This window comes from Neodiprion virginianus, chromosome 5, assembly GCF_021901495.1.
Source record: "Neodiprion virginianus isolate iyNeoVirg1 chromosome 5, iyNeoVirg1.1, whole genome shotgun sequence".
NCBI lineage: Eukaryota > Metazoa > Arthropoda > Insecta > Hymenoptera > Diprionidae > Neodiprion > Neodiprion virginianus.
The window spans coordinates 9,409,754-9,430,862 of record NC_060881.1 but is presented as its reverse complement, the minus strand read 5'-3'; the positions used below and the strand labels follow the sequence as shown (position 1 = coordinate 9,430,862).

Below are 21,109 nucleotides of genomic sequence, written 5' to 3'. Positions count from 1 at the left end.
CGTCGATTCTCAAATCAAACTTTCGTTTACAATTATTGGAATAAATAGCTTGTGTCACACGTGCGAATGGGCGATATCTGACTCGTATAATTAAAGCGCTCGCCTTGACTCATGCTGCAAACTTCACACTTTTCGGAAAGCGCCCACTTTCCGCACTTGTAACATAATATATTGTAATAGGCTTGAGCATACTTACTTTATACATTGTTGAGCTTGCACATTACGGATCGATTTTGTGTCGGCCAGGGACGAAAATTCTAATTTTATCCGATCGTCTGGCGTAACCTACAACAATGCGTCATGGCCTCTCGTCTTGACGTCAAGAACGTTAAACGTGCTGGAGGGCGAGGCGAAGGGGAGTCGGTGTCAAGCTTTAGAATGAAAACAAGATCTTCTTGAAAGTTGGATCCGAGCAGGTATACCTTGTACGGTTTATACCTGTGTTTTCAGACACATACAACAACTCCATCGATTCACTTAGGATAAAACTTCGTGTCAGGATCATGAGTATATTATACAGGTGTAGGTATTATAACTAACGTACAATTGGTGATTTGTAAAAAATCAGTTGCGTATAATGCTCTGATACATTTATTAGTTTTCGTTTGCACCGATTTTTTATTGCAAAATAATATTTTCACACAATCGTTGTTGGAGTCTCTTTACGTACGATAATGTTACGATTTATTGTCAAAAAAATTGTACTGGTTTTCGCCATTGTTGTAAATGTTATATTAATACGTAATTGAATTATTAGTGCGGTAAAAAGATTTGGAGAAGACTAAAACCGAGCCGTAGAAGGCACATGGATGAGGAAATGATTGCCATTTATATACCGATTAGTAATGGTTAATAGTACCGTTATTTTTCCCTTGCATACAGGTACTGATGTGTGTTTCATGTGTTATACATACAAAATTATTGTAGCGTTCGCTCTTATGTATAATACCGTAATATATAAGTTGTCAAGTTACTTTACATCATAGATAAATATCTTCTCAACTATAAGGCTAAACAAATCGCGTATGGAATAAGATACATGTAAAAAGATATAAACGGTGCTACGATGACGTCAAATGTTATACGTACACACGCGCACATAATCACTCTGTTTGTAAGGCGCCATATAAATTTTCGGCCCATGCCCAAGATTTGCATTTTTCCATCTTTTTTTTTCTAATATTCATTTCTTATGGCCAACGCGAAATAAAAATTCTTGTTTTCGACAAGGTTGTACAGAGCGGCGAAATACAATTTTTATTTTCTTTCTCTTACTTTTCATTCTTTGTTATATAATTTATCACCGACTTCTTTTGATCAAAGAACATTAAGTACTCGACTTTGTATACGGACCATCCAACGATATTTATTTTATGGTTATATTCGTCTTATAAAAAATACCCTGATAAATTTCGAGCTTTCTCTACTCTCTATTTTACCGTAAATTATACACATCACACATTCCTACGTGAATATGTGCAAAAAAAATAAATAAATAAATTGGCAACGATAAATAACTAAATGTACTTTTAATGGTGTTAACGATACTTGCGATACTTAGTTTAATATTTCACAGCAAAAAGCACGACGTATATATGTGTATAATACATAGCAAGCTGCGGATTTTTTTCACAGGATAAATTTTTTCGAAAATTATTCTAGTGTCATACCGTGTGAATGAGCGAAAATGTCCTGCGCGATGAAGAAATAGCATCTTCGGTTGGCTTTATATGTTGTGTAAAACTGGTGTTTACTAAACCGGCATGATATACGCTCTGATTGTCGTACATTGACATTGTGGCAAATGACGTCAATCTGAATCCCCTGCATAACCTAGGAGCAAAGAAACAGTAGAGTATCAACTATAAAACAGTGGTATTGTTGTATACAATATGAATCGTATACATATACGCGCGTAGTAAAGATGCGAAATCGTCTAGGTCTAGTATCCCCACAGTAGATAAAAGCTGCATGGTCATTTTGTACATATAACATATATAGGTTGAAGCGCGATTGATTAATAGATAGAACGAAAGACAAGCAAGCCGAAGTATTTAGTATTAATGGAATATATTTTTTTAAATCATTGAGCTTGACTAGACGTGGATTTAGAACGTCTTTGCATTCAAAAACCCAGATCATAAACGGGTGTCATGCACCGTGTCCGTTGCCCCGTGTCTCTGAAGTGCGCATAACTTACCGAATGACGACACAGTTCAAACAGCATAAATTTCACCGCGGGAGGTGTGCGTTACCTTGTTTCGCACTTTGCGCGTTTGTGCAATTGTTTTTGCACTGGGTGGTGCTGGAAAAAAAACATATATCTCGGACACGACGGTGGTTGTTAGATAATCGTGACCGGCGCCCTCCCGACGCGGTTACTCATCAATCATCGTACGGCCGTAAAATCTACACGGGATATTGATTGATAGATGTTACCTATGAACGCGATACTTGGTGTAACAATAGTAGATGCTATATGCATGCTTCTTTCGTTAGGGAATTTAAGACTTTAAAAAATACACATAGAAATAATAACTGCAGCAATACTCGTTCGGATCGGATTCGAAAGAGAGAATGCAGAGGTTTGTAAAAGTCATTCGTATAATATAAAGTATAACCAGGATGTTGACCAAAATTGACTTGTTCATGACGGTAACGGCTCGGTTGTCCAGGATGTATAAGGTATTTTATAGGTTCAACTGTCTTGCAGGATAGTAAAAAAGTTCCCTGGTTTTTATTTTTAAGTAAGAATAGTACTCATTTCGTTATTTTTAATTGAATACGTGATTGAACCGAGTTTATGGCACGTTTAATTATTTTTACTCTTTGTTTCTTCACGGATAATGGGAAACATTTCAGAATACTCTAAGAACGGCAAACGATTTCTGGCAATAGAGTATATACTATATACATGTACATGATGTACATAAATAAGCGTTCGAATTTTGAATAGTTGTTTGAATGCGATAGTCCGCGGTTAAGCATCGACAATGCAGATCGTAGAAAATAGATGCGACGGAAAGTTTCGGTCGCTGTTTTTCGAAACATATACAGCAGTAACTCCGATAATCGTGCTTGGCGTTCAAAACAATTCACCTTTTACGGGACGAAGAGAGCATGCAGGCAATTGTTTCGGTCGAAGATACGAGCCTGTGTACAATCCATAGCCGAGGTTAAAACGTCCTAAGTAAGATAATCTCCCATCGTGGACAATACGTCGTACGAACACATATGCGAAAGCCGCGTCAGAAGAATGTAATTGGCTCTTTGGTGGGAGCATAAAATAGGATATTGGAGAGGGGAAACCGCATCGTACGTAGACGTTCAGATTACGGTCTAATTACCAATTCGATGTCCTCTGATAAAATTGACTCAACTTCAAAGAGGTTGATCATAAAAGACCGAACTTTGACGTGACAATTACAAAGCAAGTAACTCTACGAACACCGATGATAAAACAATTATCTTCTATGCTTTAAATATACACGAGTTATCAGTTTTATCATCAGGGTCCGTAGAGTTACTTGGATATTATAATCGTGACGCCTCTATAAAGTTAAGTGAACTTTATCAGGGGCCATAGAATTGACGTAGATACGCATATGCCGAGATTACAAGAAAGTGTATAATATTCGAAGTAGTGTATGTATCGCATATGCTGTGCGACCGGCGTAAATTGGACAGTTTAAACGACTTGGAAACCAGGCTGTCTGTTGCGGACACGCCTCCCAGCCTCGGTTGTCGGCCACCGTTCGCTGGCCGCCTCTCCTCATCCGCTCGGTATGCGTCGACACAACGTCGGAGGTCACCATTGACGCAAATCCATCCGATGCCACGTGACTCGGACACAATACCGTCAGAGAGACCACCTTTCATTAAATTCATACCTATATGTATTTATAGAGAGGGCCACCCACGCTTTCGTAATACACATAGACAATTATTTGACGGCACTCATTAACCTCCGTGTTACAAGACTCAATGTTAAGCGGATAATTTCACCTCAGTCATTACCGTCTTGGAGGTAGAGAAATGAGAAATAAAGCGAAGCGAAACCAACGAGGTCGACTCGACTTTTTGTATGCCAAACGATCGGTCTTTCATCGTTGACAATTAATTATCACGATCAAAAATATCATCTACGAAAACACGACGAGGCTGTCCCATTAATTTCACAGATTGGCGTGAGAAAAATATGCATTTACGTACTATGATCACTGTCGATAATCGCTAGAATCTAGGAGCTACGTAGTTTGTTGTTTCCGGTGTGGAGTTTTCTCGCAACAGTAAATACATAGGCTGTGTTCGAAAACATCGCACGGACTGAACGCAAAACGTATCCGTATGCTTTTCTATCATAATGAAGGAACTATATCGGATACTGCGTGGACTGGAGCTGCGTATTACAGATTCGATTTCGGCGAATGAATTGAGGAAATTAATACGATGTACAGTGGTACTGTGGAAGCTATAAAAATTACTCGGCCGGATCCTTTTGTTTGATTCGATGCAACTAGGCATCACTAAATAACGCGCAATATCGAAATAATCCAACTCAATATTATTAGTGCACGCATGTAATACAATAGAGCGTCGATTATCCGAACGTCAGTTATCCGAATGGTGATTTGATTTATCCGAATCGTCAATCATCCGAAAGATTATTTAGTTCCTGATTTTTCGAATTACAGGCTGAACTTTCGTTGTAAAACGGAAGAAAATTGTGGACTTTTTTCCAAAGGATTAAACCAAATATGTACATAGACCTGCCACTTATAAAATATTAATATTAGTATAGACACTTGTTTCTCAATACATATATTTTATACACTATATATTCTATTACGTAAGTATTATAAATGTCAACCAAAAGTACTATGTATCGAATAAGAAGATAGTTCATTTGTTTGAAATACATTCGTATGTATCAGCATTGAACAAATCAACGTTTTCTTTGGATATTGTTCGGTTATCCGAATGGTTCCCGGCCCCAATTAGTTCGGTATTTATTTTCCGGCACGCGTAGTTGGCCGTATGAAATTGTATCGCTCGGCTCGACGGTTTTTCAAATCCTATTTTTTCCTCGTGATTGGATAGAAAAAAATGTTCACTGACATGACAAGTGAGTTATTTTCCTCATATTCGATTGATTAACTGAAAGCTACGCAAGAATGAAAACTAGCTACGGAAAAAAGAGAACAGTGACAATTTATTTTATGCTCGAATGCGGAGGTGATATGACATTACAAGAATCGAAAATAGAAGAATAAAAAATAAAAAACTTAATATGAATTTAATTGAAAACACGGGGTCGTGACGTGCGAGCGGCTTCGACAGTCTTTTACGTTGTATAATTAGGAAACTTTGTAACGCCTATGATTAAGTCGGTGAAAGTTCTTTTCGCATCGATTATGGAGTCCAACAGTAAACGATTATTTTACACACACGATACATGTATGATAATTTATCATATGCTTTTTACAGATTATAATTCCGAATAATACTACAGAGTATACCATCGAATAAAACATGATTTCAAATTGTTCAATCGTTAGTTTTGTTCGCTCCGAAAAGAGACTGACGTAAACACTTAAGAAAACGATTTGTATTTTTTTTTTTTTACACACCTTCTTATGCGGATGTTTGTTTGTTTTGTCCTACGTTTATAAGCGTATGAAATGATATGTGGAAAGATAGAGATTTCTTGTTTAAAACAAAAGATTATCCGTCGAAATAAAAGTAAGCAACAGGAGAAACAGAAAATGATGGAAAAAGGTCTTTTCGAATATTCTCACGTCAGGGATTTTATTCTTTTATTTCGTAATAATCTGAACAGCCAAAATCAATAATTTAGCTGAGATATTCACGTCGTTGCTGCTGTGATAATATAATCGCTTATCACTACTGTATCCTGCTTAAATTTATTCAACTGATTAGGACGGGCGAGTCTTTGACGTGGGTAGCTGCTACTAACGCGGTTGTGAAAGAAGCACAAAACCCCCGGTTGCATAATAAATCGAGTTGAACAAGGTCCGAAAATTATGAAGAATGAAATAGTAGTCCTCTCATTCAGGATTTTGACAATTACCGGGCGAGTTTGTTTACGTGTTTAATTTCACGATACCTTATCGTTCTCCATAAATTCAAATATACAAATAATGATCTAATAACGAATCTCCGCTTCGGATTCCCGAATTCCTCGCTAAATTTGAAATCACTAGAGTTTGCATCTTCCCATATATACAATGTAAACTTGGGTTAGTTCAACACCGGCTGAAAATAAGACGGTTATTGTAATATCTCGTATCGGATTGTCCGAGGAGATTGGTTGTTTCTTGAACCGCGTTATATCATTGCTGGAGCAGCGTAAGAACGTTCTGTACGTTTGTGTTAAGCATTTGCATCACGAAACTTCAAATATAGAGATTGAAATCAGCAGGGTAAAAAAGATCGGCACAAAATGAAGAAGCGTTTTGGACTTTCGTTGATAATTAGGCTGTTGCGTAATTGTTATAACGCAACGTGTACATCAGGAATTATGTATATGACCACGGTGAAAGGTAAAGAAAGTGAAAAAGAAAACATTTTTAAACTTGCAAAAAAAAGATACGTCATTGAAATCGTTAATAAAATTATGAATGTCTGAACGTACAGAGTTATACAATAAGTTTGCTGCCATCCACCATACATTTAGTTTAAGAGATTACGCAAACATGGTAAATTTCGTTTTGTACCGAACAAATGATTGGCTTATTGTTTAACGGAAACGAAGCGAACACTTACGAGTCGTTGAGTCTGAACAGCGACGACAGGGATTTTGCTTAAACTCAAGACGGCTTCGAAAAGTAGTTTATAGGCGATTAAATTGTACATTTAACATATAAGTAAGTACAGTGAAGAACTGTAACTGTCAGATTAAAGAAAGAATCGAATGATAACAAGTGTGCAAAAGGCTTATGGAACGAACCTGTTTAATCAATTCTAAGATCCCCCGAATTTTTCACGATTTCACGTAAAATTCAAGTTCTTATGCGATTCGGTGAAAAACAACTGATTACATTATGTCAGAACTCAGAAAAAAAAACACAGCTGTGTAACCGACATTTTTCAACCTAGTTGACTATTAGCACAGTTTTTATTTTATTTCTATGGGTGTGTGTAGGTGCTGAATTCTACCCCAATCATCCGCCTAAAATTCGTCAGACTGATTCATCAGTTAATTATCATAAGCAAATAGTAATCTTCACACATAATTTCGGTGAAACTTATAAGATACGTGCACATCATTAATTTTTCCTTAGTTTGAAACCATTGTCGAAATGACGTGTTTTTACGTGAAAAAAAAATCAATTCGCTATTTAGAAAAGTGGAATCTTATTAGTGAGATTCACCTGCAATATGTTCTCAGATTGGTAACAATCAGAAATCAGATGGCACTTGATCAAAAGATTTTAAACGTGATTTTCAATGGTAAAATAATTGTTACTTTCCTTGAATTTTTGAAAATATCTTCCCAACGCGATTTTTAATTCATGTAAATATGTATATAAAGTACAACTCATTAATACCTAATAAACAATACAAAGAGTTTTATCAGAGACATGGTTGAGTGGTTTCGCTCTGAAATTTGTTTTATACAAGCTGTTTATACAAACGTACATATAAATATGGTATCTTTGCCTATATACAGAATGTCTAAAAGAAAAAGAGCAAAGACCAGCTTTTCCTCCTCATTAATTTAACGAGCAATATTTGAATCAACAAGTTGGCAGGCAAGTTGTTTAAAGATACAACGATCTGGATTAACCTTGTGCCCGTAAGTGTATTACTTTTGCAATAAAAAAATCTCAAATAAGACAGCATTATATTCTCCGTGAAACTTTTTAAATCACAAATGGCGGCATAAACGGTTGACGAACTTACAAAATTTTAACGAATCAACGATACACTTTCTGTTTAATATTACAAATTGTGAATTAAAGCCAGGATATCTGTGTATAAAATTTATAAGCTTTGTGTAAATATGCTTATAAAAAATCTTATTTAAATAGTCAGTCTATCAAATAAGTTAAAATTACAGTGTTATAATTAATTATAAGGTTAACTAATTCGATTATTCTGCAAGAGATTAACTGGATTTGAATCATATTTACAAATTAATTGAATATTGAGTCAATATAAAATTCTTACCTTTGTAGAAATTAATTTCCATGGTTTGGATTTTCAGAAGTTGACAAAATGCGTATCAGGTATTGCAACATCTTTACTAATTCTTGCTCTTGTTCGGCATGTGGAACAGAGAGTGTCAATCGACCCAGTACTTCTTGGATGCTTTGAAGAAAACCAGCATTTCTAGCAATTAGTTTACCCTTTTGATTGTTGCTGACAAGAGACCAAAGCATAGCACCTGCTACTCCAATTTCAGCTAATGATCCTTTGCTAAATATATTATGCAGCAAGTTGATGAAATCAACTGCAATAAAGAAAAATAATACAAATAATCAGAACTTGATTGTAGCGTAAACAAATCATATGTGTCCACGAAGTCAAACCCATTTTAAAGGAAGTCATATTTATGATATTGTAATTCTGGTTTCGTCAATAAAAATTAGCATCGTGTGATTAACATTTAAATTTTCGAAATTAGTAGGCTTGAGCCATGGTATCATTCTGCGCCGAATAATTGAATAGTAATTACAAATTTAGTAGATAGGGGCAGAGGTAGTAAGACCTGGAGGCAAATTAGTATGGTATTGCAAACAGCTGAATTTGATTAATCGATGTTAACTATTCAAAATATGTAGGAATGTAACAAAAATGGTGGTGCAAGTGCGAGATTTTGACTGTCTAAATCCACTGACAACTTACACAATGTATCATAGGGAGTTGCATACGTAGAATGCATCAATATCAAATATAATGCAACCACGATTGCCACAAAGTTCAGATTTTTAAGAGTGATCAATTTACAATAATAAAAAGAAACATGATTCAAACTGGAAACACTATTTAAAAAAACCAAATATGAAGTCCATACAGATGCTAGTGAAAATTTAGATCAACCAAGACACAAATCAACTTATACCTATTGAAGAACTATTTGAAAATAATTTAAATTGAATAACTACCTGAACTCAGAAGCCTTGGCCTATTTGCCATGTTGAATCCCAAATTCCGTAGTATTGATATAGCCAAAATTCTAATTGACGATGATGAGCACTTAGCTAATTGGATCAGAACATCCAAACCATCTGTAGCCTGTAAATTAATAATCATAAATCATTGATAGATTGTGAATTATTACACTTGTTAAGATGAAATGAAGAGGATATAAAAAAAAAAATAAAACAATTAACAGTACTATTTTGGTCAGTAATCCTAGGAGTAAGCGACTCAAATAAATTACGGAACTATAAATTTACATACTTTTGATACAGATATCTGCCCTTCTTCGTGATATGTAAAGTCGATCAAAAACTCTAAGCAGTATATTTCCACCAGAGGCCATGGTTTGACTCTTTTTGTTGTCATTGGGTGAATTTTAGAGAAAAACTGCAGCAGATTACTCTGAAAATGGATACAATGTATAGGCGTTAGCTATATCTTCAAAAGTTATAATATAACTGTAATACTCATTCTGCAAATATTACGTACATGTTTGATTACGTTTCTATTTCAGAAATCTCAATGTTTAATATAAGTTACAAATAAAAAGCTGAGCCATATTTCGAGACAACAGCGTTAAGTTACACAATAATATTTATTCACAATACACAGAGCATTGCTCAGCTCACCTTCGAAATTGAGACTCTGCACTCATGGATATGAGTAGCATTCCGTAAAATATGAAAAGCAAAATGGAGTTTATGATTGTCAAAGTGATGACCAGCTTTCTCAATTTCTTTCGCAGCCAAGTGTATCATAACATGAATCAAAGCAACAGTGTTTGGCGTTTTTCTGAGTCCAACTCCAGGTAGTGTTGATGTTAATGTCAGAGACTGTGTAGCTGAGAACAATAGAAATGGAAAATACATTTTTTTAAGAGAAAATTGATACCTTCTAACTGGTGCAGTCGAAATTGAGGAAAAATGATATTTAAAATATGAAAGAATTACGAAATGAAATAGTTTCAAACCTGTGCAAAAAAATTAAGGATCTATAAACATGCTCTTAATATAAACTACCTTCTTGGCAATGAGTTGTAAACGTTGCGAGTAATTTCAGTGCAGAAATTGTTACGGATTTATTCATCGAAACCCAAGCCCACAATTTATGCAAGATGTCCGCTAATCCAGCTTTCGCCATGGTTTTTTTCATTTGGAGACCGTTGTACATAAAATTCATGAGTAGCGTAAAAATACGCCCTACCTCGTGAAGTAAAGGATTCATCTGTAAAAAATATGTCGATCCATTTTTTTTGATCACTCACTTTCTATATTTAAAGAATTATTTTAAACATGTGTCCATCCTACAGTTTGTGTGTGGTAATCACTACATAAATATGTAAAAAATTGCAGCACCATTATAGTATTCGTAAGATGCGCACCACTTAAATTACAAACATCGATTTGACCAAATTAATTTTACAACTAACCAAACATATATCGGTCTGAATTTAATTGCCCAGAACTTACTTTATTTTCTCTGTCAAAGCCATTCTTCTGAAGTTCCAACGGTTGTAAATTGAGTTTAACGTATAACTCTTTTAGCTGCATCATTGTAGTTTCGGGTAATCCCTCCTCGAGTGCAGTTTTCTTAGCTTCTATGGATACGCATAGTAAGTTTGTAAAAGCTCCAATTATGATATCCTTGTCGTCCGTTGGTTTACGATTTTTTTTCAATCTAGTGTAACTGTGTGCAACATAGAGTTGCAACAATGTCTTACAAATTTCCGAACCAATCAGAGCTAATTTTCCATCTGCAGTTATCCTTTCAGTTTTGTTGCAAATATTTTCCCCATTTAGATCACCATCATCCAATTTCTTCAGATGCATGTTCACGTTTTTTATCGACAGTTTATTTACATCTGACACAATATCCCTCAAGCTTACTTCTTTACGCCTATCGGAAACTGTAGTGTGACTTGTATCTAGTATAACTTTCAACGAAGCATCCTTTCTCAATGGCACATCACTCTGAACTTCATATGACAGGAGAGATGCGAGTGAACCAATTGCACTCATTTGAAGCTCAGAAGTAGAATTTTTAATGGCAATGCACATCGAAGACACCACTAGTTCTGGCCCACATAATTCGATTGCAGATTGCACAGCCTCCGAGCATTGATTCTCCGAAATAGCGAGAACTGCTAACAACTTATAAACTTCTGTCCAAAGCTGATTACGTAAGTAAACTAATCTTGGCGTCTGTGTATCTGTACAAGCAAAATGCATAATCAGTTTATTTATTGCAGCTAATTTCAACAAAGATTTATGATATGTAAGAATTATTTTGAAATGGTGTGTACTTACAATATAAAGTATGATTTAAAAGACTTATGACCAGATAAAGTGAGTCGGGAGAAAAGTTTACTGTAGTCGTAAGCTTGCTGTTGTGTGTCACACACTTTGTGATTACCGTACATAAGCCAGTATACATTTCAATGACATCACAGTAATGCACTAGACCTTTCCTAGATTCAATATTCTGTGGAATACCTTTGAAACATCTATGAATCCAAATAAAATGAATTGTCAGCATGATGAATTTGATGAATGAAAAAAATTCGACGAACATAGTGTATCCAAAAATTTACGTACCCAAAAAAATATTTATCTATCGAATGTTCATAGATTTGCCGAATGATATTATGCTCATCAGCTTGTATTAAATCAGTGAGTAATGTACAAATCGCTGTGATTAGAGACGGAGTGGATACAAATTGGAGAGTGTTGTCTTCCTCTGTAATTTCGGAGTCCTTGCCTGACACTGTAAATGTATGTGTGAATAATTTGAAAAAGAAAATGGTTTGTAGAATGAAAATTTGAAACAAAAATTTGGAGAATATAGTACCAACGTACGCAAGTTATATTCCTCATGACAATTATAAACCTGGGTGACATGTTTCCGTGATAACAACGTATTATCAAACGTGCCACTATGTTCGGATTGCCACAACATAAGTTCTTCACTAACAGTACTAGATGGATCTGGATCCAGTGTTGATAGCAAATAAATGTTAGAGCATATTAGACTGATCTCGTAATAAATATTGCTCTGTTCAGCAAATATTAAAATAGCTTCAGACTTTAGTGAATCTGCCTAAAATTCGTCAATTTAAAACAAAAATTAAAGTTATTTTGCAATTACAACTTTCCTATATTGCAATGAGCTTAACATTTAGGATGACTTTGAAAGAGGATGCTTACATATTGATATGCCGATGATTTGCAATTCCGTAGAACATTGCTCAAAGCTACAGCCGCTTGTTCTCTCACTATACAAGATTCCATTCTGTTCGTAATGTGATCAAGCAGTGCATGGCACAATTCATTCGGAGCTAATGCAACGGCGTTTAAAAGTTGTACAGCTGTATGTTGCGCAGCAGTCAATCCTGCAAGTAACTGGAGTGCCGATGCTCTAACTAGAGGATCTCGATTCTGCCAAAGCATTGGCAACCAACTGAGACAACTTCCCCCGTTGTACCAAAATGTTGCCCATGTCTGAGAATTATGGTACTCTTACGATTAAACGTGTCTATTGGAGTTCAAATTTTTAAAAGTGCAACCGTAGTGTAGAATGAAAAGAAAAGAAAATTCAGAAGCATAGAGTCAACTTTCATTTAAATGTAAAAACATTGAGGAGATATTTGTTTCAGGAATATATCTCTCTTTACTCACGTTTTTATCAACAGTTTGTTGCATCTGATACAGTAAATGATTCAAGCACAGAATTGAGTTCCTCGTTATTGAAAGTCCCATGTAACTATAAGTTCCTGCTCCATGAAATGATATGATCAGTTCGATCAATGCATTGCCAAGTGAAATTAACAAGTTCTTATGTTTGTTCCACTGACATTTTCCCGTCAAGTAAGAAAGGCAGGAGAGGAGCCAGTCGAGATATGCTAAAAATTGCAGTAATCACGCATTACACAATGAGAAAAGTAATCACAGGATTCTACCAGAGTGGTATGTTTGGATCTATTACATACCTAGATTATAGAAGTGCTGCTGATCACCAAAACAAAGATTGGAAACAACAAGCTCAATGAAATTAATCCACGATTCATCTTTCGATTTTTCATGAGTTTCATCTGTCGACTCAGTTGCTGAACATGCTCGAGCCAGCTTAAGTATGGCCTGATGTGCATCCTGGTTGTTTGTATCAAGATTTCGAAGTAAATCGGACAGAGATTTTGTCATGTTTTTCATAATCTTACAGAGCCAAGCATTGCTGCCTAGTGTCCAATACAAGGTAAGAATTGAATAAGTAATTACAATTAATATAAACTTTAAATCTTAAATAAGGGGAGTTAAAATTTTGAACTAACTTTGACCCTTCAAACCTACCACTTTTTGTAATGTTCACAAACGAGTAGAGAAACGATAGAACATGAACGAATAGTTTGGAATCTTCTGAGTTCGTGGGATATGATAATAAAAACCGTTCAAACGATTGTTCCCAAGGCAGAGAAGTAACGTCAGATAATTCGGTACACTTTGACATATCATACAACTTCAGATACCTGCATTGTAGGTGTTATGTGAGTAACATGAAGAATAAGCTTAAAAATATAAATTTAATACCTTTGCAATTAATTTCATACCACTTACACAGTAAGGAAATCAAGTGCACATATTACTCCGCCATGGGTAGTTGAATTCTGTATGTTATACAGTTGTTGTTGACAACAGTAACGTACCGAACTCAGTTGGAGACAAGTGAATTCAGATTCGTGGATCATTAGTCTTTCTGATATCTGAGTGTCGTTTATTGTATGGATAGATTTCCACAATGTATCGAATTTGTCATTCCATTCCCAAGCCCAATACTGCCTCACAAACGTCAATGCCTTTTCATTGCTGCTGTGAAGAACTGATTCAGGGTTTGTTAAGAAAAAAAAAAGGGAAACTTTCGCCTCTTCAGACTTCCTCTACCAACATATATGATGGCCAATTTTTTTAATACTGAAGAGTCACGTACCTGACAAGTCTGGACACCTGTGGATACTGGTTTTCCAATGGCATTTACTTGTGAATGGCAACCTCATTCTTGCTACCACAATATATGGAAGAGATACATTTATAGGATTTGGTCTATCTGTTTCTTTGTCCCCAACTCTAAGAATGTAATCGCTGTACAACAGCAGGCAGAGAAGATGTGATCCATTGTTTTTCACGCAATCGTTATTTGGAAACAAAAATAAACCTACAAAAAACATATAATATATTTCAAATTACTGTAGTTCACTTACAGAATATGATTGAAAGAAAATAAGCCGCTTGAGCATCAGTTTGGAATCATTCTTACATTTGCGAGCTTTGTTTACCATTAGAGAGAATGGGATTTTAAAAAAACAGCTATTCTAAACGAAGATATTAAAATGCAACCCTAAAAATTACAGCAAAGAAACTTGGGATTTCGGCAATTAGAAAAAAAAAAAAAAAAATCTCTCAAGCAACCATCTTTGTAATGAGTATGTAATAATTACTTCGAAGAATATTCAAATATATTGCAGGTCGGCCTGCCAATTCGTGTCTTGTAGAGCTATCCATTGAGCAAATCAGCTTCAGTATCGTCAATATAGGGATTACAGAATCTGGATAATTTGTGTACTCCTGTTCAATCTGGAAATAAATTCAAATTAAATAATGAGTACTTAACTGACAATAAAATTAAAATGTGTTGTTAATCACGTACATACCAAGGCACTATCAAAGATTTTTAATATCAACTCCAAGCCGTTTTCGTTGATAAAAATACTATGTAGCGATGAATCAGTAAGCATCACACTAATTTGTACCAATGCTGATTTTCGCATTTTTGGGTCAACTCCAGGCGCATTAAGCATCTCAATAACAGACAATAGACTGCTTTTCTAAACGGGAATTATTTCAGTCACAATAATATGTATTTTGTCATAGAGTTGCAAGTTTTAACTCAAATTCGTTTCATTTATTCTGAGCTGTAACTAGGTTTTGGATTGCAAAGTATTAAAATCATAAGTAAATAACCTGATAATTGCCTTGGCTTTGTCTGATTGAAGAATTTCTATCGATTATGCAGACAGAACTCAGCGGCAGACCGTGAAGGGAAGATAACCGGGGTAACTTCCTAACAGAATCAGTTTCCTTTCCCAACAGCCAGATGAGCCGACAAACAGCCTCTTCTCTAACATCAGAATTAATAGCGAACAAGAGCCTAGTGTTGCCCTTCAAAACCTTCAAAAGGAGACAAGCGAGAAAAAGTATAAGCGATAATAAAAATCACAAATATGTGGTAGAGTTTCAGATCTGTATATAAGTTACCTCAATATATGGAATTTGGATACTAGACCACAAATCAGGGTCTAACATTTTCAACACACATGATCCTAAAGTTGACTTAGTACTAGCAAAACATTGCAAAAGGGCATGAGCTGGCGAAAGGACTTCTAAGAAAGTACGCCATCCTTCTTCTCCAAATTGAATTTTTGCTTTGAGTAAATATACTATAATTTCTTCAGCCAAGTTTCTTAGCTGGAAAACGAAACAGGTATGTCTAATGAATTTCGGATAACTGATAAATTAAATAAATATGCAATCAATGTTTATTTATACCTCCAGATTTTCATTGCCCAGTCCATGACAAATAATTTCCACCAAGACACTTGGTTCCAGAAGAAACGATATTTTACCCCACGAATGTTTTCCTTTAGTGAAAGTGACTCCTAAAATCGCTACCACTAGTTTATGACATTCTACATACATTGCCAGTTGTACATCCACATCGTTATTCGCCAATAAATTCAGTACCAGTTTTGTAGCTAATATCTTATCGTTAGGGTCTATGCGGCACCTTTAAAACGTGATCAATGTTACCAAAGAAGTAAGAGGTCAAATTTAACTAAAATCATACACTACCAATACTCACTCCTCAAGATTTTGTAAAATTGAAACTGCCTGTTTAATTATATTGAAGTTTTTATGGTACGAAAAGCATAATTTTGAGGCATAAATCTTTTTTAGAGCAACTGGCATGGGTAGTTCATTACTATTTTTCATCAACGAAATAGCAGCCTCCATCGATTTCGTTATTAGACATGTTTCGTCAAACAATTTCATACTCTCGCGCTCTTCTTTACCATGAAATTGCTGTGATTGTGATAAAACATAACAAGAATAATCAACCAAATATTTATCCGAAATTCATCCGTCCGGGTAATTTTATAGCAAATCTATTGTCTAATTTGGTAAAATAAAGAAAACTTACTCTTGCATATTCTTGTAAAATTGTGTGTATATCTGGATACATTAAATACGTTGGTGCATCCATAACAGCAGTGACAATTGCAAGCTTCAATGGTTTGGCAAGTATCAAGTCTGCTAATTCTAGTGGAACAAGATTACTAAGCAGTTTTGTCGTAATGCATACAAGCTGCAAATACGTTACTCTGCAGTGATCCAGACTGGAATATGATGCTAGATATTCAATTATCTCGCCGAGCAGATTTAACAAGGTCTTTAAGCTTTCGTTCACTTTCAAAGATTCGCTGTCGCCACAGAGCCAAATGTTGGGCAAAAGGCTTATATTTAATAGCCGAATAAGCTCAGAAGCCAAATCTGTTACATGCATAACATTTGTCAATGGAAATGCAGGATCAATTGGAAGACCCAAAAGTAACAAAATATTCTTTAGTGTCTGTATGCAATAAGTTGGTATCGTCATTTGCTGTGATTGTAAATCAGTGTCTTCTATGTTATCTACAATACTTTGACTTCGTTCGCTTGTACCCTAAATGGAAAAAATATGTTGAAAACATAACAACGCAGAACACCACCAAAGGTATTGTTAAAATTGTTTTTACGTAAAATAGTTTTCAAAAATTAAAGTACAATAAGGTCAGAACAAAAATTGTCATATTCTAGACTTGCATCACTCACCGTAGATTGATATGCTTGATAATTCACTTCTGGAAGTCCAGGATCTGGACTGTCTCTTTCCTCGGATGAAGGGTAGGTCGCACTTTCCACATTTTCTGCCAGCAGCTGTGATCAAAAAATAATATACAAAAATATAAAGGTATTACAACTCTCTTTGTAAGAGTTGATAAGCAATATAAAAAAAAGTTAATAAAAGATGGAGATGAAATCAAACGATGGAAAAATACGATTCATAATTTACCTTTTGTTTTTTATTGGCGACACAAGGATCACAATAATAGTAAACACGAAATCTTAAAGAACGTGTCAACTTGTACAAAGTTTTCAGCAACGCCGTAGCCATCTCTGAAAAATTACCTTCCTCGTAATCCTCGTTTGCTGTAATAAGATTATGTAAAACCTGTAAAACATATTAACCATTACTCCAAACACTATAAACCATATGGAAAAATTAATGAAGCATCAATAAATAGCCATGCCTCTTCATTGGGATATATGTGTGGTTTATACACAATGATCCATGTAATATAGAAAACAAGAAAATATTACCGTGACAATAGCTGGCCGTTGCAAAAAAACCTCTGCTGGAAAATCTTGCAACATAACGTTTGTGATGAATTGACACGTATGTAGTATTAGAGTTGTATCAGTTACATTGTGCAGTGCTTCTTCAATAGCAGCTAGCACACCTCTGTCCGAAGTAACCAGCGGCTGCCAGGGCATAACTAGCCATCTTATACCACCATCCGTCTTTTTGTCAATGTGTGTTCCATCTCCACATTGAAGAGTCGGATCAAATAGTGATGTACTGAATGAAAATCACTTATAATACCACTCAAAAACTACAAATTTCAAAGCAGTTTCATTTCATCATCACTCATAACATTCAAGGTGATCCTATACCTTTTCTTGAGAAATTCAAATTACTGTGAATAATTTTTCTAATTAAGTCTGTAGAAAGACGTAAAACCGATTTTCTTTCTCATAATGAATTGTCTATGGAGAGGAAACTGGAAAAACGTCAAATTGCAAATTCACAATTTTGTAACAAATCATGTAAATAATTTAATGTAGGATCAGGCTGTGTTGGATCAATGTCCTTTCCAAGTATGAACGGAAATTTAGACAGTATTGTCATTTGCGAGTTATTCACTCAGTTTCATGGGTGAAAAATCGAAATTTTTTTATGAATATAGCATTGCCTTGAATTTGTTTCACATATGAAAAAAATAAATTTTATATTTTTAACTTCAAACTGCACACCTTATTAATGATGCAGTTTTTGTTGTAGAAGATTGCAAAACACTATTACTCGCTTCAATGTCTCTAAGCTGGAGATCTACAGTTTCTGTGGAAGATGTAACAAACCGACCTGGTCTCTGAAATCATAGAATTTTGTGTATAACTGGAATTGAAACTGTTCAAATATCCTCACAATTTATACATTGAGCCACATCTATTTCGTTGATACTTATATTTAAAACTCAATGGAAAATGTAAAAATTCCTACCTTGATAGTTCGAACCTCCATATTGGCAGACCGTTGAGAATTATTTGTATCTGTAGCAACAGCCTCAATTTGATACAATTTATTGTGAAGTGCCGGATCGAGATGGGCTCGTAATTCACGTATTTCATTTTGAAATCTGAGTCTGCCGAAGGCGTTTGTATAATTTTCTCCATTTTCCTGCGAACAGGTGAACAACACGATCAACATGTTAAACAAGGCTTGGAAAAACATGTGCTTCAAATTCTGAGGCATGTCAATCATACTGACATTCCTCGCTTAGCCACAGGTACACTTTTATCAGTTCGATGGTAAGTGGCGGCAATTAATAACGTGATAACTGTAACAGTCTTTGATTTCTCTTTTACCTGAATTAATCGTAGTAGTAAATCCAAAACTTTTTCTGGCTGTGGGACGTTTGGAAACGTGAACCAATTGAATAGTTTGAGAATAAGCTCTTTCTTGACCGCTTCACAATCGCAACCGAAACCAAGATCAAATTTTGAAATGATACTGTCGAGTGCTCTCAGGCGGATTTCATCGAGTGAATGGCCTGAAAATAAACATCCCAAATTGAGAGAAGATATTTATGTACGAATTCCAAAATATTATCTGGATACCCAAAGGAATTGCCACAGCTTCAGGTTACCTAATTTTTTTATGTGGACCGACGTTATCGTATTAATACTGCTCATTTTGTAAATCGACCATATCCATCGGCGTTGTTATCAGTCATCGTTTAGGTTATAAAACACGTTTGAAAATTCCACCTCAACAAACCATGCGTTCGGAAATTAGCTCCCAGTACTGTCAACAGTCATTCATCTCTTTTGCGCTGCGGAATTTGTGGATGAGTCTGTCTCTGTCCTAGGGAGTTTTTTGCGCGGTCAGTTAGTTTCGGAACGAACCCAAAGCAACAACGACGACGGAAGTCCATGAATGACTTGAAAAACTAAAGGACATGCTGAAATTCAGTCGAAACTGAAAGGTGCGTTTCTACCACGGTTCTATTAATGTTAATCATATCAATTTTAAAGCATGAATATTCGTTCAAATCATACTGATTTATCCAAAGAACTGATTTACTTGTCACCAAATTTAGCTGGAGCTCGTTAAGAACGAATTAACGTCCAAAAGCTCATTAAAATTCTTGCCAAAACATGAATTGTGATCCGCTTGATGGCGACTAGATTTTCGGAAATATATTATTTGATAATACGAAAATTGAAACTGAAATGAGTCACCCACTCAGATTTTGACGGAGTTTCTATGCTCGAAAAAATATGCCATAATCCAAAATATAGCACACTTACGAAGAAAAGCTATTTTAAAATCACGTGTGCATTTTATTGATAACCTTAAATTTTATTCTTATCATATTTCCGTTTAGATTTCATCATGGAGAATCTAGGTAACTTTTATCTTTTTTTATTTGATACTCGTAAAAAGAGAAACTATTGATATCTCGAGCGAAAGGTCAGAAACTGAATTCCGAACACACTATTCACCTGTGCTGATATGTGACCAGATTCGTGTAAAACAACCTGTTGACTTGAGTTTACTTTGTAAGTTATCTACTTTAGTTAGTACGCTAATTAGTTTAATAAATGAGAATAAACTTGATGTATTTCTATAAATTTATATTCACGATGTTTTTCATTTTAATAAAATCCACCTCACATATAATAATACATTTAATGCGGTTTTTAAACCAACGGCAATGATCTGCAACCGCGATTACAAATCGTAACAGCTGATTTGCCAGTTGTGTTACGATAATAAAATCAAGTTACAAAATACTGTTATTTGCGTTTACGCAATGTAGAAATGACGTCAAATCTATCTTGACTCTGAAAATTTCAACAGATGCTTTGAACGGTTTACTCACAAATCAATTATTAATCTTGCATTTTTTTTGCACTTATGTATTACCAATATTTATCAACAATGTGATCGATATGCTACATACGATCTGAAACTACTTTCTCCCTGGTTAAAATTTTTCTCTGGAGAAAATTAAACGAAAAGTCTGCAAATATAGAAGCAGGCAATTCACTTTTCAAGTAAATGTCAGAGGAAATCCCAGAGTTGATTAATTAATTTTTACAGAAAAATTTCCGCCTAGGTATTCTTTCTGAATGTTTTCTCTGTAGCTAAAAAGTGGAGAAAAAAAAATTAATATAATAACAGTAAGATAATACGGCTAAATTTTATAATTTGCAAATTTTATAAAAATGCTACTGCAGCTTTTATTATGGAATCAATATGATTTTATAAACTTGAAATGAACTGTGTTTTCTTTCCTTATATTTCTGTTTATCTAAATCTGATATGAATTTAATCAAGTCAATAAGTATCTGCTGCGATTCGTTAACTTCATACTGTTGCATAACTCTGTACATAAATTACCTCCTTAGAATGAAAAGGTTTTATCGGGGGATGCGATTAAACATAGATGGGCCATTTTTGCTCCAAGGTCTTGAAATGTTTCTGTTTATTGAAACAAAAATAAGGTTGT

At 35.0% G+C, this 21,109-nt stretch overlaps 1 protein-coding gene across 4 annotated transcripts; it reads right to left on the bottom strand.

Moving 5' to 3' along the window:
• Positions 1 to 488: 488 nt before the first annotated feature.
• LOC124304775 (rotatin) lies at positions 489 to 21,086 on the bottom strand. Of its 4 annotated transcripts, none has more exons than XM_046763394.1 (31): positions 21,001 to 21,086; positions 19,241 to 20,738; positions 18,960 to 19,144; positions 18,595 to 18,771; positions 18,348 to 18,463; positions 17,634 to 17,892; positions 17,326 to 17,484; positions 17,085 to 17,189; positions 16,414 to 16,935; positions 16,075 to 16,295; positions 15,762 to 15,999; positions 15,471 to 15,680; positions 15,177 to 15,383; positions 14,867 to 15,040; positions 14,654 to 14,789; positions 14,146 to 14,370; positions 13,776 to 14,037; positions 13,512 to 13,687; positions 13,154 to 13,399; positions 12,843 to 13,066; positions 12,372 to 12,665; positions 12,024 to 12,264; positions 11,763 to 11,931; positions 11,475 to 11,671; positions 10,638 to 11,377; positions 10,188 to 10,392; positions 9,798 to 10,009; positions 9,430 to 9,570; positions 9,132 to 9,261; positions 8,194 to 8,476; positions 489 to 1,833 (listed from the first exon to the last, which is right to left on the bottom strand). In XM_046763394.1, exons 2-30 carry the CDS (start codon positions 19,284 to 19,286, stop codon positions 8,205 to 8,207), a joined length of 6,489 nt encoding a protein of 2,162 aa, XP_046619350.1. In that variant the 5' UTR covers positions 19,287 to 20,738; positions 21,001 to 21,086; the 3' UTR covers positions 489 to 1,833; positions 8,194 to 8,204. The 4 variants fall into 4 exon arrangements, with proteins under 4 accessions (XP_046619350.1, XP_046619352.1, XP_046619353.1 ...); XM_046763396.1 differs by lacking the exon at positions 489 to 1,833 and adding an exon at positions 5,638 to 8,121; XM_046763397.1 differs by lacking the exon at positions 489 to 1,833 and adding an exon at positions 5,638 to 7,994.
• Positions 21,087 to 21,109: the final 23 nt, after the last annotated feature.